Below are 25,623 nucleotides of genomic sequence, written 5' to 3' on the forward strand. Positions count from 1 at the left end.
GAGAGGATTAAATGTCAAAGTAATAATTCCTTGACATATACAGTGCGACAGGATGGAGAAAGTGAAGCAGTGCTACTGTTGAGACTGAATGTGAAATTTGTTACATTGCCGTCTGGTGTGACATAAGGTCTCTCCATGTTTGTGGTGGCATTGAGGCATTAAAACCAAGAACAACCAAACAGAATTGTTAAGTAGAGATGAGGAATGTTCTGGAGGATTAAGACTCCATGTTCAGGTTTGTTCTTCTGAGATGCACTGATCTCATACTGAGTATCGGAATTGATGCGGATACTGGCCTGAAATGAGCATCGAAATTAATTTGCTATATTTTCAGAGCGGATCTGCTGATTCCTTTTTTGTTTAGATTACCGGTGTAGCCCAGAGTAATGTATACTGTGACTAACTGCATTATTAGATGAAATAATAAACCCAAACGGCACAGTAAAAAGGCAGAATAATCAGTATAAATGTGTATGGATTTCACTACACCACTCCTGTGATGGTGGTGGTGGAGAACTCTACACAGACTGTATCTGGGCCTGATACCCATTTGTATACCATATGGGCATTAATATGGAGTTCCAACAGGCAGCTATAACAGCCTCCACTCATCTTAAAAGGCTTTTCGCAAAAGTGTCTGTGGGAATTTGAGTTCAGGTACTCAATCACAATCAACTTTCAGTTAATCCTTAAGACCATCGGAGTTACTCTATACCAAACTCAACCATGTCTTTATGGACCTTGGGTAGGGTCTCATTTCAGTTCTTGACACAAACTTAGAAGTATATAATTTATTTTTATAAAAATGATTTTTGAACTAGAGGACCACAAACGTCTATTTTTTATTCATACATACTGTATATATGGGTGAATATGTTGGATATTTACTTCAAAGCTAAATTAATCTGGTTCTGGCATTAATCCACTCAGTTCTGGTAATTGTAGATCATCTTTATAGCTGATCATGTGTCCAGTGGTTCTGCTTCAAGGCTACAGGAGCACGAAAACTGGGGTTAATGAGATTTCTTTGGTATTATATAGTTTCCACATTCCTGGTTTCTATACCTGGTTTATAATGTCACAACAAGATATTGTTAACCATATAAATAACTATTTTTGAGATAGACAATAATGGGCATCCAAGCAAATGCCACCAATGAATTACAAACAATGAACTCACAGAAAATTTTCAAAGGTGTGCTATCATTTCTAATTAAAAAGTCCACATCTGATGTGTGCACAGCCAGTCTGAACACAAGAGGACAGTAAAGGCTTTTTCACTCTGCCCCTTTGCTGCCTTTTAATCTGAACACTCGTCAGCATCAATAAGAAAGACTACTACTTCTAGCTACTAACTTATCTGCTGCTGTCTTCTCACCACAGCTCATTCATTTAACAGCTCACACTGAATTACGTCCTGGCAAAAGATGTGTCTCTTTTTTTCCCTCAAGAAAATGAGACAGTTGCAAACAGCAGGCTTTAGACGTGGAGGTGTGGTTGCCTTGTGAAATTTGGAGGATGAGTTCAGTTGGCCTCCAGACAGTTGAGACTGTTATAATGAGCCTGGCTGCCTGTTGAATCATATGGAAAGCAGTCGGCCGTCTGCATGCAAGGAAACACAGTGAGTCAACCCACGACGGGAGCCTGCAAACAGGTGGGCAGCAGCACAGGGTGCAATAAAGTAGTCATCATGAAAGCTGGGCTATACCTGCAACTTAATAGCACACAGGCCTATTGTCTGCCTCGAGTTAAAATAAAAACTGGAAACATTATTTAGGATACCCAATTTACCCTTGATGTATACGACTACTCTGGAGGACTATTCTTTCTACAGACAGAGTTTTGTTTTGGTTTCCAGTTTATAACTGCTTGAAAACCAGGACACAAAAATGTATTCGGTTATAATATCACCATAAGCAATCCCAAGCCTGATGTAAAGTATACTACTATTTGATTCTAGAGTACTGGGGTTATAAAGCACATGTCAGTCTGACAAATGGATCTGAGTTTGGTGGACACACTGCATTTAGCTACCTCTTACTGTTAAATCTTGTAAAGGATAGATGTTTTCGATGGTTGAGCTGGGCTCTTATATTCCAGGAAGGTAAAATGATCAAGCTGAAGCATACTATGAGAATTGTAATTAGGATTAAGGTACGTTTTGGCTGGGTGTTTTAGCTATGCACATTACTAACAGGGAGGATTGACTAAGTTTCCTCCATTTACATTTATGGCATTTAGCAGACACTTTATATCACGTATATCAAGCCACCTACAGTTGTGACTGAATACAATCCGAACAATTGATGTTTAAGGGCTTTACTTAAGGTCCCAGCAAGGATAAACCGGCTGTAGCAGGGCTTGAACCAGCAACCTTCTTGGTATTTGCGTTAACTAGTCTAATTTTATACTGTTCAACTGGGTGTTGAGTACTCATGCTCTCAAATTATTGAAGTTGATGCAATACATGTGAACTCATTACCTTTAACTGCAGGTGCAGCCTGTTTGGGTACATTCCTTTCCATTTTTAAGTGAAGAAACGTGTAAGTGATGAGTGAAGAGATCTGACATGCTTTTGTAAAGCTGAGACTCTTTAAATTTGCCTCTATTTTTATACATACACATATCTATAAATGTATGTCTATATTTATTTATTCATTCACTCAGTCTGCTTTACCACCGCTTAATCCTATTCATAGTCGCGGTGGCCTCCAGTCCAACACACACACATTTACACCTAGGGGCAATTTTGACTGCATGTCTTTGGACTGTGGACCAAAGATGCACCTGATGGAAACCCACACAGATACGGAAAGAACATGCAAACTCTACAGAGTAAGGAATCGAACCCAGAACCACTGTGCTGCCAACCAATGTATTGTTTACATTATAGTCTGATTACATTTGCATTTATATAGTCTAAGGGACAGTGGTAGCCTAGTAAGCAGAGCTTTGGGCTACCAACTGAAAGATTGAGAGTTTGAATCCCAGCTCTGCCATGCAGCTGCTGTTGGGCCCTTGAGCAAGGCCCTTAACCCTCTCTGCTCCAGTGGTGCCATACAATGAATGAGCCTGTGCTCTAATCCGAGCTTTCAAACAAGCAGGGATACACAAAGAAAGAATTTGTTGTACTGTATGTCTGTATATGTATAAATGACAAATTAAGGCCATAACATTAAAACCACCTCTTTGTTTATACACTTACTGTCCATTCTATCAGCTCCACTTACCATATAGAAGCACTTTGTAGTTCTACAATTACTGACTGTAGTCCATCTGTTTCTCTACATGCATTTTTAGCCCCCTTTCATGCTGTTCTTCAATGGTCAGGACCCCCACAGGACCACCACAGAGCAGGTATTATTTGGGTGGTGTGTCATTCTCAGCACTGCAGTGACACTGACATGGTGGTGGTGTGTTAGTGTGTTTTGTGCTGGTATGAGTGGATCAGACACAGCAGTGCTGCTGGAGTTTTTAAATATCGTGTCTACTCACTGTCCACTCTATTAGACACTCCTACCTAGTTGGTCCACCTTGTAGATGTAAAGTCAGAGACGATCGCTCATCTATTGCTGCTGTTTGAGTTGGTCATCTTTTAGACCTTCATCGGTTGTCACAGGACGCTGCCCACGGGGCGCTGTTGGCTGGATATTTTTGGTTGGTGGACTATTTTCAGTCCAGCAGTGACAGTGAGGTGTTTAAAAAGCACAACACACACTAACACACCACCACCATGTCAGTGTCACCGCAGTGCTGAGAATGATCCACCACCTAAATAATACCTGCTCTGTGGTGGTCCTGGGAGAGTCCTGACCATTGAAGAATAGCATGAAAGGGGGTAACAAAGCATGCAGAGAAACAGATGGACTACAGTCAGTAGTTGTAGAACTACAAAGTGCTTCTATATGGCAAGTGGGGCTGATAACATGGACAGTGTGTGTATAAACAAGGAGGTGGTTTTAATGTTATGGCTGATCGGTGTATGTCCAAAGGGCAAATGAGGTTCATTAATATTTATAATATTATTAATATTTTTTGTGATACTAATTTAGATAAACATTTATTTTCTGATTTTTATACTTAATATAAGTAAACTAAACAAATCCAAATTCAAACTCGAGTGTTGTGCACGGCTGTGAGTGGTGGGATTAATGGGTTAATGCAGATGAGGGGGCGGGACTTAGCAGCTGGGAGCTATTTGACCACGTGACCTGAGGGCTGGTTCTTTCGTTGTTGCAGCCATCATATCAGCTCCATACAGGGTCCCATAAAAAAAGGCAGAGACGCCGAGCTATTGCACAGCACAGCAGAGCGCAGCACAGGGCAGGACAGGCATGGATTTGCTCCGGAATATTGTTTAAAAGAAACGCTGCTTTGTTTGTGTGTTTTGTCGTGTAGCCGAGCTCAGCTGCAGGTAAGACTGGGTGCGCCCGGTTCTACGTGTTGTGTGATTCTTTGTTTAATCTTAGATGTGCCGCTAAACCAATCAGTCAAGCACAGCGCGTCTGTGGAAACACATTTAACATCTCGAGTAGCGAATATAGAGACATAAATAAGCTTCAGAAATGCACGTTTAACCGCACACAAGCACAAACGCTGCATCCGTGCGGGAAATGCTCACTTCCTGTAAGCAGTGTTTCACTGTTTTATTATATTCTATGGTAACAGCTGGGGCGTTATAAACAAGCCACACTGAGCTGTGAATACACCAAGCTGTACGTTGATTTTTAACCCACACCACATTTATCCTTAACTATTTGTTCCAGTTAGGTAAACCGGTCTCGTTTAAACTATAGAACATCGACATTAAAACGTCGTACATGGCTTTTGTTTGAAATGCAGCTAAGCTAAATAACAAACCTGTCCAGCTAATGAGGTCACGCGCAAGTGTGCGTTCACGTTCCCTGTTATTTCTGACGACTACAAAATCAAACGCAGTACTTTCATTTTCGCTCTTTTCGTGTGATTCTGTGAGGCATTTAGCTTTAGTCTTCTGTTAACCAGTTTAACCAAACAGTTTCAATTTAACTCGTAACCTGTTGTCATAACCAAACCAGCTTTTGAACACCTTTTTCGCTTTCGAGGGTAAGTTTCTGGCGTTACACGTTTCGAACCAGTGAACACTTGGTGTGATAAACAAATGCTGTGAATATGTGTTCAACAGTGTTTCTTTATGTAAATGTTCTTTGAAGAATCGAAGGTGTTTTATTATAATCGTAGATTCCCCAGATCCTAACACATGTTTAGTTGGATGGTTAAGGTTATTTGGAAGGTTATTGGTCTCAAGTATAACTAGAGACTAAAATGTTTCTTGGAGTAGCTTTTGTGCTTACAAACACGTTCTTTAAAGCTTAGTTCTTTAGTTTGTCTCCTTCAGAAACCCTTTATAAACCCTATTAGAAAAGGTTCAATGAACAGCCATTGCAGGTCTAATGACCAAGAACTCTTTGGTAGTTTAAAGAACACTAGTTTTAACATTTCAATGACTAGTTTTAGTATTATGTAGTGGCAAACATCACACATGTCCAGCTAATAGAATAGAAAGCCTTTATTTGTCTCATATATGTATACGTGTACAGTAAAACAAAATTCTATCTTCGCATAACCCAGCTTGTTTGGAAGCACAGTGTCGGCCATTATACAGCACCCCTGGAGCAGACGGGATTAAGGGCCTTGCTCAAGGGCCCAACAGTGGCAGCATGGCCGAGCCAGGATTTGAACTCTCAGCTTTTCGATTGATGGCTTTACCCAAAGCTCTACTCATTAGGCTACCACTGTCTACAAGTGTTCTTTTAAGTGTTTATTATTGATCATGAAATCTTTTGTGGTTGTTAACTACAAAGCTTTAGCGTTTATATAAATACTGGTCAATGGTTATACCACTTTTGTAGGTCTATACATCACTTGCAGGTTGTTTTAAGTTTGTTTCGTCAGAAGCCGTGCAAAATGTTTATAAATCTATTTATCATTTGATGGATCTGGTAACAGGAGGATAACAGGAGATATCTGGTGACGCACGTGTTGTGATTGAAAACAAAGCCATCATACTGTAAGCCAACTGTAGTTTGGGAAGGTTTGAGTTTCTTCCTGGTTCACTCTTTTCTTTCTGTTTTCTTTTGAAGTGTCTGTTTTTTTTAGGGACATACGATGTTTACTCTGAAGTGGTGGTGTTTGGACCACACCTGAACAAAAGGCTGTGTAATTCTTAGACCGAGAGGAAGTAGAACAGCACCAATGTACCAAACAATGTAGGCTTTTCCCTGAACAAACACCTTTGTGCTGGTAAGTGATAGTCATGGCCAACCATCTGTGATGACCAGATACATGCCTTGAAACCAGTGTGTCTGTTTACATACTTTATAACAATTTGATCTTTATCTGATTCCATCATTATCTGGTTAGTGGTCATATAAACAGTATGATGTATGGCTTTTTAGATTAAAAAATATGATAAAGCCACCTTGTATCTACTACAGCAATCTGTTTTAGAGCATGTTTGCTGTTTCTCTCGTTTCTTATTTAGACTTTATATTTTTATTAATGCTCATGTGCAAGAGCACCACACAGAAAAAAATAACTTACCTAGGATGGAATTTCATACCACATACAAGGTGATAAATGGTATATCAGATTAGTAACCTCATACTCTTTAGTGTAGTAGAATGTGATATGGAATACAGTCTGTCTTTTGATTAAAATAGTAAGGTCAAAGAAGGGCATCATGCATCAGATATTTAGGGAAGCGACTCGGGAACAGACCTGCTGAACTTAATCCAACGAACTGTTCGAAAAAACGGTTTGGTGTTTATCAGCATGGATTCATTACTAAAATGGCCTGCACATATTTAAATATTTTCAAAGTCATGATACTAACAGTGCACTGGAAAATAGTGTTAAAATAATAACTTCATACATTCATCTTGAGAAGTTGGTTCTTAAAGTGCATGTGTTATGTAATAAAAACAAAGTTAATACCTTTAATCAGGCCATTGCTAAAATTAGAATTTTTAGCCTTAACAGATTATTCTGTACTTGTGAATGTGCTCAGTAATCGTATCCAAGTGAGATTTTATTTGGAGAGTTAAATGATTTGCTGCATTAGCTTCTCTGGGGTTGTTGTGAATTGTATTGATTAGGCTTAATTCCAGTCATTATTCTTTATTCATCTGCTGTGATCAGTGAGTGCTAATTATCATAAGTATGGGGGTTGGTTTAGTTGCCAGTTGGTTCAGTTCATTTGATTAAACACTGCAGGGATTATTCAGAAATTAAATGCTAAAATTTGGGTTTTGTTTATTTAATAAGGACTACCTTATTAGTCGACAGTTAACAGTTAACCAACAAGGCTAGAGCAAATATTAAACACCTTATGTAAACACCTAGTTATTAAATAAAAAAAACAACACAGTTTATGTCTGAGCACCTCTGTGGCACTGACGTGCATAAAGATCTTCAGGTCAGCTTGTAGTTTAAATATCAACAAATATTAACGTTTCCAGTCTTGATGCAGTTCACTTGCATTCACTGCAAACCACATGCGTTTAAACATTTGATTAAAATAAGAAATGTGTAAAGATAACTGCTTATTATTTATTTTCTTTAATGTGTATAATTTTAAAATCATTCAGTTTACTGAATACTGAAAGCATTTTGCTGACTTAAGTGAAGCTAGAAGGAAGCTAGGGTTGGGGGATTTTACCCACTGTTACCTAGGTGTTAACAACATTAAATCACAAACAGTGATGCAGCTTTGCATCTGTATTGAGTCTGACTGCAGGATTGGTTTGTAGTTTAATTTGTGTACAAAAATGCTATAAATAATTTGCACCACACCCCAGTATAAAGATAAAAATGCTTATCATTTTATAATAACTACCCCTAATAAGTATACCAACTGTATCTTTGTTGTTTATGATTGGCACGTTTAAGTCCTTGTAATAAATTCTTTGCCTCTGACATGTAACATCTTTGGAATGCTGAAATGGTCACAGATTTTATTTAATAAAAAAAGACTTGTTTATATGAAACTCTGCACTGTGCTTTAATTGATAGGATGCTCTTAGCTTGTCTTTTATTGGTTAACTTCGCCATCCGTTGATCTTTGCGTTTTAGAGGCGGGCAAATCAAATTTGTCAATTCTTAAAGACTCAATATAGACTATAGGTATTTTTAAAATAATGTAATAAAATATCACAAGAGAACACCTGCATACCAATAGCCAATTGGTTTTTCCCGTTTCCTCACGTGATTATTTTAACACGCCCCTTCTGAGCTTATTGGCGCACCCTAGTGGGCTCCGTCCACCAGGTTGGGAACCATGGCTTTTGCTCATTGTTAGAAAAGATTAGGAAAAGGGCTTCACTCTTACATTAATATGACTTTACTTTAAACAGCATGTCAAATACAGTAAGGACTTAGTACTGTCAGGTAGTCATCAAGTTTTTTTAGATAAACATAAGGGGGGCATAATAAAGGGTACATATTTTGTTGTTTTTGTTTGTGTTGACAAAAGGACTGAACGTATTAAAGTGTATTTATTAGTACATCAATATGAGTGCAGTTTTAGTAATCTGGTTATACAATGTGGTTGTCTAAAACCTATAGTTTTAGTTTCATTTTGAGAGTATGCTTACTTAAGCACTTATACAGTAATGCAAACTGTATAAATCTGTAAAACAAGAATTAATTCATTTGTTTTTCATGACTGTCTAAATTTGCTCTAGTGAAAATAGGAGAAAGGTTCTGTTTTTGTTGAATCTTTATCTTTTTTGCATAGTTTCATTTTCAGATAGCCACGTTGTCGAGCCAGAGTTACACAACAGGATTAAAGTGGTGAAAATTTCATTATGTTAACTAGATTTTGGGGGTTCAGTGTTCAGCACTGACTAAAGCCTATTACGTGTTGGTCTTCTAAGCTGATTTGACTGACCTTCATGGTCACGTGCTCAGCTCTAAGTGGTCCTGTGTTTGGTGGGAGCATGTGTATGTAAGCAGTGTAGTTAGATTCTGTATTCTGTGAAGGAACTAAAATTGATTTTTTTTTATGTTGGTACCACAGACTTCGCTGGAATGCAAACATAAGGACAGCTGAGGGCAGGAGTAAATTCAGACACCTTTTATTGTATTTAAAGCTACAGATGGGTAGTTGTGATGTTTGCTTGGTCTGGTAAATTCCTTTTCACTAAGCTTTGTCATTAGCAGAGAATGGTTTTATTTATCTACCTTCACAGGCACATGTTTTATTTTAAAATGGTGTGCAGACAGCATCTTGTTTTCTTTGAAAAGTCCCCTTTGCAGGCTGAATACCTGAAAGTGTTTCCTACTAATGTTCATTGTGGATTTTTGAAGAAATCTTTAGAGCGATTATTTGCAATTTCTGACTTGAATTCACTTAATTGGAATCTGTGTTGATACCTAAACTGTATCAAAATGAAGCAGTTAGTTACAGGGAATCTTATTGTTAAGACACTTGTTATGTAGGACCTGTGTTGTGGTTAAATCTGACCTGGCAGAATTTTATTCCCTCACTAATGCATGCAAGCGTTTGGCACAAAAACGGGGCATTCGTACCTGCAGAGAAACTCTTTTTGCTGCTGGTCTGACAGCCACTACATGAGATTATCTGTTTAGCAATTTTCTGGGGAACATAGGATGAATATGGCGAACACAATACCCAGTAGTATTGACCATTATTAAACCATCAGCTTTCAGTGAGTAGCTTTATAAACAAGTCTCATCCCAAACCAAACATCACTGCTAGCATAATTATAATAATGATCATGGCAATAAGGGTTACACTAAGCTAATGGAAGTACCTGGTGTTCATCACTGTCATTTCCTGTGGCAAACCAACACACCTTTATCGATACGCAGTTACTCATCATGACTGCTGGGATATAAATGTGTGTGTTGATTGCTTTTCTACACCCAAGAACTGTGCATTTTTAAATGCAAGATTGAGATTTGACTAAGGATCAAGAGCTGTAAAGCAAGTGCAGGAAAACTGATTAAATCCCCTGCATCAACTAAAACGATGGGAAATTACTTACATTTAATGTTCTTTAAATTTTTAAATGTACAGATGTTCCAGTTAATCTAAAAATCATTTTTATTGTCCATGTCTTAAATGATCCAGCAGTGTTCATGTTCCCTTTTACCCGTGGGGGGGGGGATGGCTTCATTAAAGATTTGCAGTTGTGATTATATTTTTGACATGTTGGCTCCTTTAACTGATATGTATGTTCTTCTTTAATTTCCCCACAACACCAATTACTGAGCTTTAACCCACTACTGAATTTATGTTATTGTATTCTCTGTGGTTTTATTGTCACCACCTCATTTTGCTGTATACGCTGGTGCATGTGTACATGCATGGACCTGCCTCTTGTAATACCTTTTTCTTGAATTGAAGCTACAGGATCAATGCCAAGACTTGGGCGGTCTGCAGCTGGTCCTACTGTTTTCATGGTTTATGTGATTGTGAGAATGCTGGCTTACAAACACCTGCACAAGCATGGGGGTTTTTGCATTGTGGTGAAAGTGGATCTATGTTCCATTACCTTTGGTAAAACACCATGTGAAATCAGAATGATTCTTAGATTTTATTTATTCTGGCTGTGCATGAGTATCACAAACCATCAGTATAAAAACTAAGTGCCATTATTATTTAAGCTGTGTAGAATAAGGAAGGTTTATTTATGAAATGACAAGTAAGGACAGATAAACAGGTACTTTATTAAGTACTCAGGTACTTTATAAAATCCCCTTCTGTGACCTTGTCACTTGGGTTGAATTTTATTGCAATATAACTAAAAGTTTTGCTTTTGAGTCATGCAGGCTGCTGGTGGATTTGTCATTAGAAAACTTCAGACTTCAAAGTTCTCTGTTGTGATTCAGCACTTATTTACTCTAGTCAAGTCATGTCAGGATGTGAGTCTTGCCTCTGTCTGTTTTGGACCTGTATTTATGCTGGACAGTGAAGCTTTTGTTCTTGCATCCTTGGACTTTGGGCGTGAAGATTGAGCGCCTCCTTTCCCAGTGTAGATCGGAACTCATAGACTCATCCGCACACTAATATCCCAGTTATTTAGCCCTTGTAACACGGTAATCGGTAATTCATTTTGTACAACTATGTTTGTGCACTGATTAAGCTCATGCTAGACTCTGAATGTTTAAAGGTCAGAATAGTGCCCTAAATGCTGTGGGCCACTGATATGGATGGAGTACTATTGTGGTGACAGGATTTTGTCTGTGGTGAACTGGTGCCCATCAAGTCGCAGATCATTTTTGTGGTCAGGCACTGATGTTGGATTAGAAGCCCTAGCTTGGATCTTTAATTTGCGTACCTCCACACCAAGCTGGACAACCACAGGTGCACTTCAATCATCCCATCAGTTTCCTGTTAAGTGAATTACACAGGGAATTCGGACATTTTAAGTGAGATCCCAAACCATAGGGAGCATTCGGTAGGAAAGGAACTGTGTAGGGGGTAGTGAGTAATTGTTTATGGCTATGCAGGAAGTTGATAGTAAAGTTTACTCGTCAATCATCACGAGTCTTGCTGGTGCATTATCCTTGAGCTGCAAATAGCGAATTGTCATGATGTAAAAGCAATGATGAAACCAGTCAATGTCCAGAGAACGTCCAGTCAACCAATGTAGCTTGTTAACTTGTGTATAACTTTAGGTTTTGTATGTCCATAAAATCATGTTATTCCCATATGTTATACACAATATGATGCAAGACTGCAGTCCATTCGTTTGCTACTTACTTTACAAAGCGAAGGAACTGTCACATTGCTGTCAGTGTGACGTTCTAAAATTTGTAATGACGTTACATGACTATGAATGTGGGGATTTAATCAACTGAAGTTCCCGTAGCCAAGATCCTGTGATTATAAATACAAGGGCACTACTTAGGGGCACTGCTTAGGGACCCTATGAAATGAAATCCAGCTCATGTTTTCATAAACCTGGCACAAAAGCAGTCACACTGGAGCAAGAAGGTGTCACTAAGTTGAAAGCACATGGTTGAGTTTCTTTACCTGTTAGAAATAGGTGTGACTGAAACAACTGAACTCGTAGTTACAAGGGGTGTCCACATACTTGTGGTGTGGTGATGAAATAGAACAAAGTGCCTACAAGCTAAAAATAGTGATCCGGGTTTTGAAATATGTTGTTTAATTAACAGCTTTACTGTATACACGTGTAATACTGCGTATGCATGATGGACTCGGTCACCTTTTACAGCATATCTGTAAGCAAAAGTGCTTCAAACTGATGGCAAATATTAAGGGTTAATTTCCCAGACCTTGTTTTTCAAAAACCACAGATTTTTCGGGGTTTTGAAGAAAAGTGCCACATTTCACAGCAGTTGTTGAATAACATTTTTTTGGTTGAACGTAAACCTAAAAAATTTCAGCGACTGTGCGAAGCTTCTTAAATACGAAAATACTTGCCTGTCCTTTGACGCACACCCCTCTGCATCCACAGAATTGGTTGGGAGTTACCCGAGTAGTGTTTTAGGCTTCAACATTTTGAACTTACTGATTGCTAACTGAATTGCTGTAGGGCTGCTAGGACCGCTTCATAGTCCAAATTAACCAGTAAACGCACGGCACAAATGAAAACACGTTGAATTGCTAAACACGGGCGATGGCTCATTTCTTGGTTTGTGACACTATTTTCGTGGCCAAAAACAGAGTGATTTGATGTGTGAAGTTGGCAGACAACATAGACCCCCCCCCCCCCCCCCAAAAGTCACTTATTTATTTATTTTTTGCATTATTTACCTGAGCATTTGGTTAATGTAAGATTAGTATTGGATTTGTATCAGCTAATGCTTAAAGCGTAAAATCGGCACCAAAGCCGAAGTAAGATGGCTGCATGAAACCACAGTTTGGCTGTAATCTGATTAACTGTAAAACAAGGGCTCGTATTTCTAGCTCACACTCTTAGGACAAACGGAAATGCAGTAAAACGAGCTCTCTGGGTTGAGTCCGTTCACCTGCCCAGATTTAAAATCAAAGCTCACTAATGTTCCATTAAGTTGGAAAGAGTGTTCAAGCGTTGTGTTGGGCCTTCCACCCTCACACTTGGCAATATGGCGTAGCTTAATCGTGACTAGGGCTGTCGCGCTAACCGCAATTTTGAAATATCGCGGTATAGACCAGCCAACCGCAGGGCATGCCAAGCAACCGCAACACCGCGGTGTTCAAGTTTTTTCTTTCTTTCTTCTATTTTTTTTTGTTTATATTGTTGCAGGGTCCATCTTGTTTTACGCTTACATTCGGGCGTAATAAATGTTAAATAAATTCATAATGAAAATGAGCTAGGAGCGTCATTTTCCCGCAACCTGTTCTCATGCGTTGCTGCTGAGTGTCAGGCTTTGTGTTTTAAAATGTAAACAATCGCAACAGGAATTATAGGCAAGTTTATTAATGATCAAATTGAGTTCACACTCAATAAATACTTGTAATTTAGACTATATTCAAACAGCCTTGGTGAACTAAAACACTTAATGACGGTTAATATGGCATTGCAGCCTGCAAATATTCTCTTTCTGGTCTTGCTGGAATGATTTAAATGTGAATAAAAATGTATTGAAACGAATAATAACTTGAAATGTAGTATATATTATGTTAATTATACCTACTAAATAGATAGTTTGTCGCATTGTAAAGTCGCATGCAGGTACAGTACACGTGTATTAGTGTAACGAGCCCCATCAGAGAGAGTTTTAGTACCGAGGGGAACATCACTACCCCACTCAGATTCTCTCTAAACCACATCAGATGAACGTGTTGGTTCTTCTAGCGCGCACAATAACGCAGGTTTAAACTCTTACAGACTTTATTATATTTCTTTTTTACCATATTTTGATTAGATGTGTATTTACAATATTTAGCCTAAACACTTTTTTTTTTTCGTTTCACACTGTATATCTAGCCTAGGAGCTAAATTTAAAGCTTTTTTTAATAGAGAAAAGACGCGCATCCCTGCTCTGTTCTGTATTTAACATTAAACACGCATTTCATTGGTCTTAAAGCTGTCTCATCTTTGTCATTATAAAGCAATAATATACCGAATCTTAGCCTAACAATAAAGCTTGTTTATATAGCTCTAAAATGCAGATTAATTAAGTAATTTTCAAAAACAAAAAAAAATTGCGATAATACCGCATACCGCGATATTGAGACAGGTTGAATATCGCAAGGGGAAATTCTTTCACCGCGACAGCCCTAATCGTGACTGCACCTGTTTTGAGCTGTTGGGCTCTGAAAGCAGATTAACTGGTATAGAAGGCACGGTTTGCTTTCTCACGGCTGCTGTACAGGCAGCTGTGCTTGAACACCGTCGAGTGCTGCCATGTGACCGAATCGTATTATTGCTTTAATCTAGGGCGAGTCCAAGTTTATCTGAAGTTCAATTAAAGGACACCACTCCTATTACATTCTCTTCTTATGCCTGTTTTTTTTTTTAACCTTTTCTTTTATTTAACATCTTTGTTTTCTGACCTCTGTTCAGGCTTGTGTAGTTTTTATGAGGCTGTTCTATTTTAAATGAAAACCTGTTTCTTCAAAGCAGAGCTCATTTAAAACTGTGTTTAAGGTCGGCCATTGTTTGAGTCTTTGCCAGGCTAATTAAGGTTGATAAACTGAGTGGCTGTGCTTTATGATAAACTGACAGTTTTTAAGACTTGAGCTGCTATAATTTTGATGTGATCTGTGAAATTGAGTGAAACAGGTGGGACAGGTTTTCTGGAGTGTTTATGATAAAATCAGGCTCACTGCAGCACAAGATCTCACCTCGTGTTGTAATTTATTTTGCTAGAAGGCAATTTGTTTTTGCCTTATGAGCCAACATACACAGTGACTGGTCTTGTGCAGCTACCTTTAAAGTCAACTATTCTAACCAGTGTTAAAGTGAGGTGGAGGTGCTAAACATACTTATTTTTAGTCCATAACACACTTCCTGTTGCACCATGATTCGCCATCATCTACCTTCCCAGCCTTGCAGTCGCAGCTGCTTGCTAGATGCCTCGAGTGTATGACTTCTACCTGTCCGTGACCACATCCCTGCTCCGCAATGGTACTAGAAATAAAGGGATTTAATACAGGCATTAAACTATTTGTAATAATTGAATGAATAACTGAATTAAGTGCCCTCTTTGGTGTTGCACAAGTGTTCTAATGCCGTAAGTAAAGTAAACCGTTCTGACGGGTCAGTTTATTGAGGTCCAAATAAACATCTTATTCACATAAGCATTAAGATGTGGCCTTAATGCTAACCACAATGGCTTCTAGTGTTTGCCAAGTCCAGCTAATCCACACTGCGTCTGCTGCATTTCAAGCAGTTCCCGACATATGGGGAAAGACACCGTTCTTGCCAACCCAGGCACCAAAATAAACCTGCAGTAACACAGCGTGGTGCCACTTCCATGTGACTGGCGCTTCCACTCAAACCCCTTTACTGTAGCACTTCATAAAGACTTGCATCATTAACCTGTTGGCATTTTGTGCCCTTTTGGAAAGGGATCTGGTTTGTTTCAGAACGGCAGTCTATAGTCCACATAGTTCTGTTGAGGACTTTGGCTGGGGTGGAAGAGAAGGCTTAATTTAAAGGCCAAAGAGTTGCAAATTAAAACGTTCTTACTTTTTTAAAAGGTTGGACAGCCGTGTTAAATGCTATTGTCTTCGCATTCACAAGTTCAACACCTACTTGCTTGTTTTCTTTCCTTCGGTTTGGCAGTCACCGTAGAGGCATGACCTATTTAAATGGTCGTTTACTTGTATCAGAAAAGGGACCAAGATGCTCCTTAATGAACCCTTGTCTACAATTCAATTAGGACTTGGCTCATCCAGCGTTTCTGTGTTTTTAACACTTCGTTAGAGAAGTCTCCTCTGTGTCTGCTGTATAAGCTTTCACGTCAAACTGTGATGGCGTGATCGTGTATACAGCAACTCTAGACAACTGCAGGATGACCGAAATATATCACAGCCTGGACTGGTAAATACAGGCTCCATGTATAATGAGGTTTTGTCATCCTTTCCTGCCCCAAACTGCATCTGGGAGCCAGACAGATTATTGCTGCTTGTGGATTTCCCTGAAAACAACACAGCGTGTATCATATATTTTTAAAACCAGACATGTTATTGCTTTTCCCCTTATCTGCCTAGACAAGCTTGGAAAAGGAAATGGCTTGCTGTCTCATGTCTCTGCATTTCCTATTAAAAGGAGAGAAAAAAGAATCCTTGGCTGTTTAGTGGAGCCTTGCTGAGTGCTGTGAGCTGTAGTGATTTATTTGCAGGCTGCTTCCCTGTGTGATGTAATGTTGCTGTTAAAAATCCCTAGACATGTTAACAGTGTTCAGGAAGGGTGAGGAACTAGAAAAAATATTTTTGATGCTACACTTTATATACAGTTCCAGAGAAATGGGATTTGTTGGTGTTAATGTTGGAATCATTGGTGCCCACAGTGCTTTATAAATCCAAGGTTTTGCCTAAAATACCTTTTTAAAAGCTTTGACTACATTAATAAAAAGTTCACTGTGCCACAGACCACTCGAAAAATCTGCTTGCACTAACAAAACAATTTCTAATAAGTACTTATGCAGACATTAGGTTGAAGTACTTGGTTAAGTCACATTTTGCAGATGTTGCATCCAGTGGTTCTTCTGGAAATTCTTTTTTTGGTCCTTTTTAGAAGGGATGTAGCTGCTGACTGGTGTATCGTAGATTAATTTTAAATTATTGCTGTAAGCCTTAAACACCTCACTGCTTTTGTTTTCACAAAGGTTTTTGGTGGCAACCCTTTGAGTTGTGAACGTACCTTTTAGTCACTGACAGTGGCTATAGTACCTATAGCCTATATAGAACGGTGGCCAAGTAGGTAGCACTGTCTCGTCACAGCAAGAAGGTCCTGGGTTTGATCCCCAGGTGGGGCGGTCCGGGTTCTTTCTGTGTGGAGTTTGCATGTTCTCCACATGTCTGCGTGGGTTTCCTCCCACGGTCCAAAGACATGCAAGTGAGATGAATTGGCGATACAAAATTGTCCATGGCTGTGTTCGATATAACCTTGTGAATTGATGAATCTTGTGTAACGAGTAACTACGGTGTCTAGTTGCTGGGTAAGTTTTAAAGGGTGGTGGTGACTGACGTATTTTTACCCAATTTCTTTTTACCCTTGGTCACAGAAGCAAATGAAACCAACCTCGAAAGCACTGAACAAATCTTAGAACTCAAATTTCACACTCACCAACAGATATCCCAATAAATGAAATAGCTACAGGAAAGACATACTTCCAATCTGTCTCCAATGGCCTATGGATAAATATGTAGGGACCCCCAACCCAGGGGCCAAAAGATTGGTTTTGTTGTTTGTGTCTTTGTTTCAGAAGTAAATAGCATTTTGTAGTGGTATTTTCTACAGCTGACAAGTAAATCAGTCATGCAAAAAAAACCTTTAAAACTTTGCAGAAAGAAATGAAAAGTGCTATTGGTAAACCATGTTGGTTATATAGCATCTGCCTAATGCATTCACATGTTTACAGTCTGTTCAATTGTGCAATGTTACCCTTTTTGCCTTTGACTTTTAGATTTTGGTGAATTAGATTGCCTGCTCCTTCTCTCATGACACTTTTTTTTTTTGTCGATCCTGTTAGGTGGACTTGGCAGTGTCGGTGACCCATTTCTGTGGTGCCTCCTGATCCAGAAACATCTTGTGGTGGTTGGCAGGGCAGATGTAAAGGAGTGAAACCCCAGCCATCCCTGCTGTTTGCCGTTCCTTTCCTGGTTCTAAAGAGGAAGCTAACTCAAAGTGCTGTCCGAACCCCTCTAATCATGGGGCAGAAGGTGCCCGGAGGCATTAAGACCGTGGATATGCGGGACCCTGCGAGTCGGCCGCTGAAGCTTCATCTGCAGGCTCTGGACTACACGAAGCCGCCACGGCTCGACTTGTTACTGGACATGCCGCCCGCGACGACAGCAGTGCAGGTGCAGCACTCGTGGAACAATGACGACCGCTCGTTAAACATCTTCGTCAAGGAGGACAACAAGCTTATATTTCACAGGCACCCGGTGGCGCAGAGTACGGACGCCATCCGTGCCTGCGTCGGCTACACGAGAGGCCTTCATGTCTGGGAGATCAGTTGGGCCTTGCGGCAGCGCGGCACGCACGCGGTGGTCGGTGTGTCCACGGGGGACGCGCCTTTGCATTCTGTAGGATATACCGCGCTTGTTGGGAACAATAACGAGTCCTGGGGCTGGGACCTAGGCCGAAATAAACTCTACCACGACGGAAAGAACCAGCCAGGCAAAACATATCCAGCCTTTTTGGAGCCAGATGAGACATTTGTGGTCCCAGACTCATTTTTTGTGGTGCTAGACATGGACGAAGGCACGTTAAGTTTTATAGTGGATGGACAGTATCTGGGAGTGGCTTTCAGGGGGCTGAAAGGAAAGAAGCTGTATCCTGTAGTAAGTGCGGTTTGGGGACATTGTGAAATCAGGATCCGATACATCAATGGACTTGATCGTAAGTATACAACATTCGACTTTGGTGCTGATATAGGCTTTGCTTTAGTTATTAGTTAAGTACTAGAATGTAACTCTGGGTCAGTGGAGGCCTCTGTATTTAGATGGCAGCTGTGGCTGCCTTACCTCACAGTTTATCATTAGCATCAAGAAGCATTTTGTAAATTCCTAAATAGTTTTATAGTTTTTCTAAAGGTATATGGATGAATAACATTGGCGCAACACGATCTTTTTACTTGCGCAAACTGGAAACAAACCCCCAACCGAACCAACTTGCCAAACATGCAGTTCAACCCTGACAATAAACCTCATCCTAATCGACTGTCCTACACACAACTGGGTAGCACTGTCGCCTCACAGCAAGAAGGTCCTGGGTTCGATCCCCAGGTGGGGCGGTCCGGGTCGTTTCTGTGTGGAGTTTGAATGTTCTCCCTGTATCTGCGTGGGTTTACTCCGGGAGCTCCGGTTTCCTCCCACAGTCCAAAAAACATGCAAGTGAGGTAAATTGGAGACACTAAATTGTCCATGACTGTGTTTGATATAACCTTGTGAACTGATGAACCTTGTGTGAAGATAAACTACCATTTCCTGTCATGAATGTAAACAAAAGTGTAAAACATGATGATAAAATCCTAATAAACAAAGAAAGAAAGAAGAAAACCTGAGACATCTTCGAAAACCCCAAAATTTTAAGTACCTAATATAATCACTGCAGTATTATAAACATTGTATCTAGAACTTTAGCTCTTAATAGGCAATGTTCATGGCATACCTTTGTTGGCATTTACAGTTTAAATGGCAATAAACCATAAATAAATACAATTCCAGCAACTTGCAGGCGGGAACTAACTACATTGCTAATAGATTTATTTCCCTAATACAATAGTTCCTTATACCAAAGAGTCTAAAACTAATTTAGAACTACTTATGTCAGACAGAGGCGTTGGGAAATTATAGATCTCTAAGATTAGATTATAAGCTTTTACTGTTTATTGGCACCAGGAAATTATCTATAGTAGTCTGCTTAAGTATACTAATGCACAAGTTTACATTCTTTAAGGTTGCTTGCGCTCTTATGCGTTAGCCCACCATAGCTGAGATCTTAAACTCTCAAGTTTGAATCTCAGCTGTGCTATCAGCATGTCCAGGTGTCCAACAGGCACAATTGGCTGAGCTGAGTGGGGGATATGGAATGGGTGTTTCGTGCAGACTCCTCAACCAGTAGATAAAGGCTGTGATTGAAGCAGCAATGATAGATTAATGGTTCTTGGATAGCATTGAGTGACTCTATACGTGTTGGCGCTCTCTGTGAGACTCCAACTTTGGCAGGTAAAAGAAGCAGTTGGCAGCTATGCTTGTCGAAGGGGTTTGTGATGTTCTGTGGCTCTCCTTGGTCAGGGTGGGGCACTGAAGCAGTGATCGATTGGGACCAAAATCAACTTAAAGGATTATTTAACACTTCTTATTTAGGTTTGAAAAATAAAATAAAATTGTAGGTTAATTAAGTACATGGACCTAATTGCATTATTTAATTGTTCAACACCAGAAACAGAAATGTTTATTTTCTAATCGTCACAGGATTCGTTATAACCGAGTTCCTTATGTCAGCAGTGCTAATTAGCAGTGAATGATTCAACAGCAGTGCTAATCAACAGCTAAATGAAATGACTCCATGCTAACATGTTAATTCAACACTTAATATAACAACTTTGGCCGCTCAGGTGGCGCAGCGGTAAAAAGAAACGCGCTGCAACCAGGGCTGGATTCTGAGAGTGTGGTATCGAATCCAGCCTTGCTTTACCGGTTCGAAGCTGAGTGGCTATATGAGCAACGATTGGCCGGTTGCTCATGTGGGGGGTGGGACAAAGAACCGGATGTGGGTCTCTCTCTGTCAGAATGCGATTGGGTTCTCTGCCGGCTGATTGGAGGCGCTTACACAGAGATGGGAGAGGGTGCCCTTAGGGTGTGTCTCTCCGCATGCAACGCTAGGTGGCGCCAAAACTCGTCAATGTGTGGGTGGCAAAGATGCATCTGGCTGCTGCTCGTGTTTCGGAGGGGATACTGGTTAGCTTCAATCACCTCCGTCAGGGCAGGGTTCGGCATAGACAGAGAGGAAGCACGATGCTAATTGAACAATTGGATTTACCAGACTGAAAATATCTTGAGTAGGTGGTGTTATGGCGTGTTTTAAATTTACAAGGGCACCAATATAAAAGTGCAATTTGTGTAAAGTCTCTTTCTATTTTTATATGTAAGATGTTATAAATATATGGTAAGTATAAAACTTGGCTAGTTAGCCTGTGCTTTGCCTTGTCTGTGTAGATGATTCTTCATATCTAGAAATGGAAATACACAGATTAAAAAGCCAGCTTGTTAAAAGGTTGCACTTGAAGTGATTACAACTACTTTTAATTAATTAATACATGCAGCTGATTGATTAGTACTCCACTATAAGGCTGCATTCTCATTAAGTGCTGCAAAAGCACCTTTGCACTGGCTGTGAGATTTTTTTTTGAGGCTGTGACTAACACGCGCCCCCACCGACACGTGTGCAGTAGCCGACTGCATCTTTTCACCTGCATGAGGCGAGTTCATATGCAGATCAGCTTTGTGTATGGAGAGCCACACCCTGTCCACATTATTCCTTGACTCTGTGCAGGCGCCATTAACCAGCCAGCAGAGGTCGTAATTGCATCAGTTATGAGGTCCATATCCGGTATCCCGCCTTGTGTAAACAACAAGCCAATCATTGTTCATGTAGCCGCCCGGATGCCCGGTTTTACCGCTGCGCCACCTGAGCGGCCAAAATCAGCCAATTTTAATTAAAGGTTTTTTTGCTTAGAATTTTAGTGATTTCATCACTTATTGATTATTGTATTTGCTCTTTTCGGTTAGTTCATGTTAGCTTGGAGGAAAAACTAAGCTGAGTTCATGCATATTAAACTTAAGACATCACAAAATCACTTCAAATACCTTGAATTGGTGTGTGTGCGTGTGTGGTAATTATGACGCACTGGCCGCTTTAACAACCTGCTTATTGGCGCAGGTGTCTCCAAAGTTGTTGGAAAATGTAAACCCCAAGGTTTGGCTTTGGGTCAATTTGTCTTTCTGAAGAATGGTAATAGTAAGTGGAAATGCGTACCTTCTGGAAATAAGTTGTTGTGCATGCTTATAAAGTTGGGTGAAATTGCCACTGTGTTTAATGCAGTGCCTCGTAATCTTAGAAGGACGTCACTGAGAGGCATGTAGTCCAGTAAAAAGAGTAAACAAGCAAGGGTGTTGCAGCTGAGCATGAGCAGCCTGGCCGTTAAACAGTTAGCACCATTAAAAACGGTTTTTAAGAGCTAACTTAAGACCTACAATTGTGTCTATCAGTCAACCTACTAGTGTGTTATGTGCATGTAGATAGTGGAACAGCTCCTCAAGGATTCCTCTTAGGCAAGTGAATGAGGTGTAGTAATGTGTAATGATGGTCTGACTTTAGAAAGATGACTTTAGGTCTAACTTTTTTTGTTTTCTTCCCAATTTTGGCCCTTTTTAATGTTGTTAGCAGTTGAAAGAGCCTGTCCAGAACATTACTCAACCTCTGGAGTCACTGGCCTTGGCTTACATCTAGGCCTTGTGTTGTCAGTGTTTGTATTACATTTCCTTTAGTGCAGACAGGGTGGGTTGGACAGAAGCCTAAATGTGCTGCTGCTGTATGTGCGAAGTCTTTGTCCCTCGAGTCCAGTTTGTGGTCATAATGTCTGCACTGTGCAGCAGGTAGTAAGTGAACCTGACTGAAATGTTGCTCCAGTCAACTTTGTTAGTGAAAGATCAAACTATAGCAAGTAAAAATGTCAGATTCAGTGTAAATTGGCGTCAACATAGCAAATGCACTTGATTATTTTTTTCAGTCGCAACTCGGCAGAGCTGCTTTCATTATAACTAACGTTCAGTTCAAGCTATTAGGTTTAAAATAGAGGAAGAGCTTACACTAACTTTAGTCCATTCCTAGCAAACGAGCCGGTTGCTCTTTTTACTCAATCAGCTGGCTGTAGATCAGATTTAATCCACTTTCTCCTCACATTTAGAGGCAGACCATTTTTAAATAAGGCCAGTAAATACACACCCAGACTCAACTGGGTAAACGATGGGTGCAAACACCAGCCGTGGCAAACTGCTGGCAATGATCTGCTTTATACATAGACTTACTGAAACAAATTTATGTAAAAGGACAATTTGACTCATCACCTGTGGGCATTTGGTTGCCAGGGTTTAAATAATGCAAAATAAAAAAATACAAATGTTATGGCAGTACTGGCAAGTATCTACAGAGCACATGAAAATAACTATCGTTGCTAATGTTTGCTCTGCCTACTGTTGCTTGAAATTGCCAGCTCTAATTGAGTAGAAGAAATGACTTAGTTTATAGTAATACTATAGTTTACTTTGTATTCTGTTTGAGTGTTCGTTCTTGTGACTAAATGTAAGTTCAGTCTGTTCTTTCCTGATTTAATAGCAATGGAGCTGTTGTAGCCTAGCGGTTAAGGTACTGGATTAGTAATCGAAAGGTTGCCGTTTCAAGCCCCACTACTGCCAGGTTGCCACTGTTGGGCCCTTGAGCAAGGCCCTTAGCCTTCAATTGCTTAGACAAAACACTGTCACAGTACTGTAAGTCGCTTTGGACAAAAGAAAAGAAAACCTATCCACACACACATCCCCTATCTTAGTGACGTTTCTGGATCCAACTTACTTTTACTGCAGGGAATCAACTGAGTACAATTTCATGTTATGCCTGTAAATGTAAATAGGGACTCAAAACATGTTGGAACTGACCCAGATTAGTGATTTAATGCAAAACAACAAAAATATAGTAATAAAGTGCAATTACACTGGACTTGGTTAGAATCTGGGGGTGCAAGACCCTCCTATAAACAGTTTAACATTGTACAATTGTGTACATTTGTGTACATTTGTGTACATTTGTGTACATTTGTGTGTTGATTGTAGCCTATGGTTTGTAACCTTGTCTTCCTTTCCCTTTGTTCCTGCAGCCGAGCCCTTGCCTCTGATGGACCTGTGCAGACGCTCTGTTAGATTAGCTCTGGGTCGAGAGCGCTTGAGTGAAATACACGGACTACCTTTACCTGCCTCCCTCAAGAACTACCTGCTCTATCAATGATGATGGGAGTTGCCTTTTAACTCTTGAAAGGCACCGTGTTCTCTCTGGGATGCTTCTCTTCTTCCCTGGTGGACTCTTAACTGCGTTTTTTTGGTACAAGACTCTAGTCTGTTTTTACAAGTCACACCAAGGATGCCTGGTTCTCACATTTGAAGTGTTTACGGCCCTGTTTGCGTCCGCCTTTTAACCCCTCTTTTCGTGGCTTGCTTCAGCGGTATGCCAGAAACACAATGGACGATGCACGGAAGCCTGTGGCACGAGCTGTCCCAGAAAGAAACGATGTGTTTTGCATGGCTGAATGGAAAAGTGCAACGAGTTTGAATCCTCAGCTGTTTGTCATGGCTGGCTCTCTTTCTAGTTTTTCCTTTCCAGCATTCCTCAGACTTTTTTTTTTGAATTAGAACTACATGGTGAGATGAATGATACGTTTTTGAACGCTGGATGAGAAATTATCCTGCCGTTTATTCGGTCACGTTCAATTATGTACCTGGAGGAAAGATTCTAGTCTCGGAGCATAATTGATTTTTTTTTTAAAGAAAGGTTTTTTAATTTACTCTTTCTATTTTAGATTTGGCAGGATGAATGCAAATAAATGTGTTGGACAGAGGGCTGTTTTTAGCAGGATGCAAATATATGTTGACTCCTACCAAGTAAACTGAGTACGTGGCAATGGCTTTCCCCGTTCTTCTTTGCAGGCTAAATATAGCTTGGTGTAAACTCACTCCAGCCCTGTCTGTCTGGCCTGGGGAAGCTGGCTTTGACCTTCGTGTCTAAGACTGAGTTGAAAGCTAGCTCATCCGTGCATTAGGGAATACAGCTATTGTGGTCGAACAGCCTGTCAATGCTGACTTGCCATTTCCTCAGTTAGCGCTGTAATTTCTGAAGCTTTCCCATGGAAACATTCGGTGTCTGTCATGGTTTGAAACAAACAGGACGGCATCACTGTGAAACTGCAGCGTTTATAACCGTGGTGTTTTTAAACTGTAAGTAATGCTGGGAAGGAGAGGTCATATGCTCAGATGTGTAAAGTGGTCACACTACTGTTCTGTACTGTGCCTTGCCCAGGAATTGGCCATCGATACCCCTGGTGTTGGTGGGCAAAGTGATACTGACAAGGAAACGTTCAGATTTATTTGCACTGTGCATTCTCAGTTCACCATTCTTGCATAAACCCTTTAAAATGTGCACACCTTTTTTTTTTTTTGGCTTGCTGGGTGACGTTCAGCTCTCGGTTTTATCCTTTCTACCTGCAGACCACCAACAGATTTGTATACAGTGATGTAGATAATGTTGAAATAATAAAGTTTATTATAAATTACCTTTTTCTCAGCTTTGCTTTTTGATTGTTTTGTATCGCTTTGCATGTTTTAACTGAGGTGTGACTGATTAGTTTAATATTGTGGAGGCTAAAAACCAGTCTTAAGTAATTACAAGCTTGCAAGATTTATTTAGACTGGTTGATGCTGGTAAAAAATAAAAAAATTGCTCATATTCGATTCCCTCAGATTTCAAATAACTAAACAAACTAAACGGGACATCCATTAAAAATCCAATATCTTTTGTTTTATTTGTTTTCCATTGTATTTTCATTAACCGCTTTATCTTGGTAAAGGTCATGGTGGGTCTGGTTTTAGAGATTCAGACAAATGACTAAACTTTAACTGACACTGTTGGGATTTTATTTAATGTATTTAATAAAAGTAAAATCATTGTAATTTGGAAAACATTAGTGCCTTGTGTGCAATTTGTAATCTCATAGAACAACAATTATTTACATACGTAGTAGTTCCATAGATTACCAGTTGGCAGCCAGTTACCAATTTTTTTTTTTATTCTGTTCCACTGTCTGGAACTGTAGTATTGAATTAAAGTGCATAAATGAAGCATATGCTGAAAACAACACCCTGCTTACAGGACAGCATGGCAG

General features: G+C 39.9%; 1 protein-coding gene across 1 annotated transcript; it reads left to right on the plus strand.

Annotated features, from left to right (window-relative positions):
• The first annotated feature begins 4,274 nt into the window (after positions 1-4,274).
• spsb1 (splA/ryanodine receptor domain and SOCS box containing 1) lies at positions 4,275-25,014 on the plus strand. The gene is made up of 3 exons (XM_063015138.1): positions 4,275-4,414; positions 17,662-18,533; positions 23,569-25,014. The coding sequence occupies exons 2-3, from the start codon at positions 17,840-17,842 to the stop codon at positions 23,694-23,696; spliced, it is 822 nt and encodes a 273-aa protein (XP_062871208.1). The 5' UTR covers positions 4,275-4,414; positions 17,662-17,839; the 3' UTR covers positions 23,697-25,014.
• The last annotated feature ends 609 nt before the right edge of the window (positions 25,015-25,623 follow it).

This window comes from Trichomycterus rosablanca, chromosome 19 (genome assembly GCF_030014385.1).
Source record: "Trichomycterus rosablanca isolate fTriRos1 chromosome 19, fTriRos1.hap1, whole genome shotgun sequence".
Classification (NCBI taxonomy): Eukaryota; Metazoa; Chordata; class Actinopteri; order Siluriformes; family Trichomycteridae; genus Trichomycterus; species Trichomycterus rosablanca.

What these genes read in the sequence shown, in the direction of transcription:
- spsb1 (XM_063015138.1), top strand. Translation starts at nt 17,840, where the DNA reads ATGGGGCAGAAGGTGCCCGGAGGCATTAAGACCGTGGATATGCGGGAC. An exon ending in ATACATCAATGGACTTGATC is followed by an intron (nt 18,534 to 23,568) that starts GTAAGTATACAA and finishes TTGTTCCTGCAG; the next exon opens with CCGAGCCCTTGCCTCTGATG.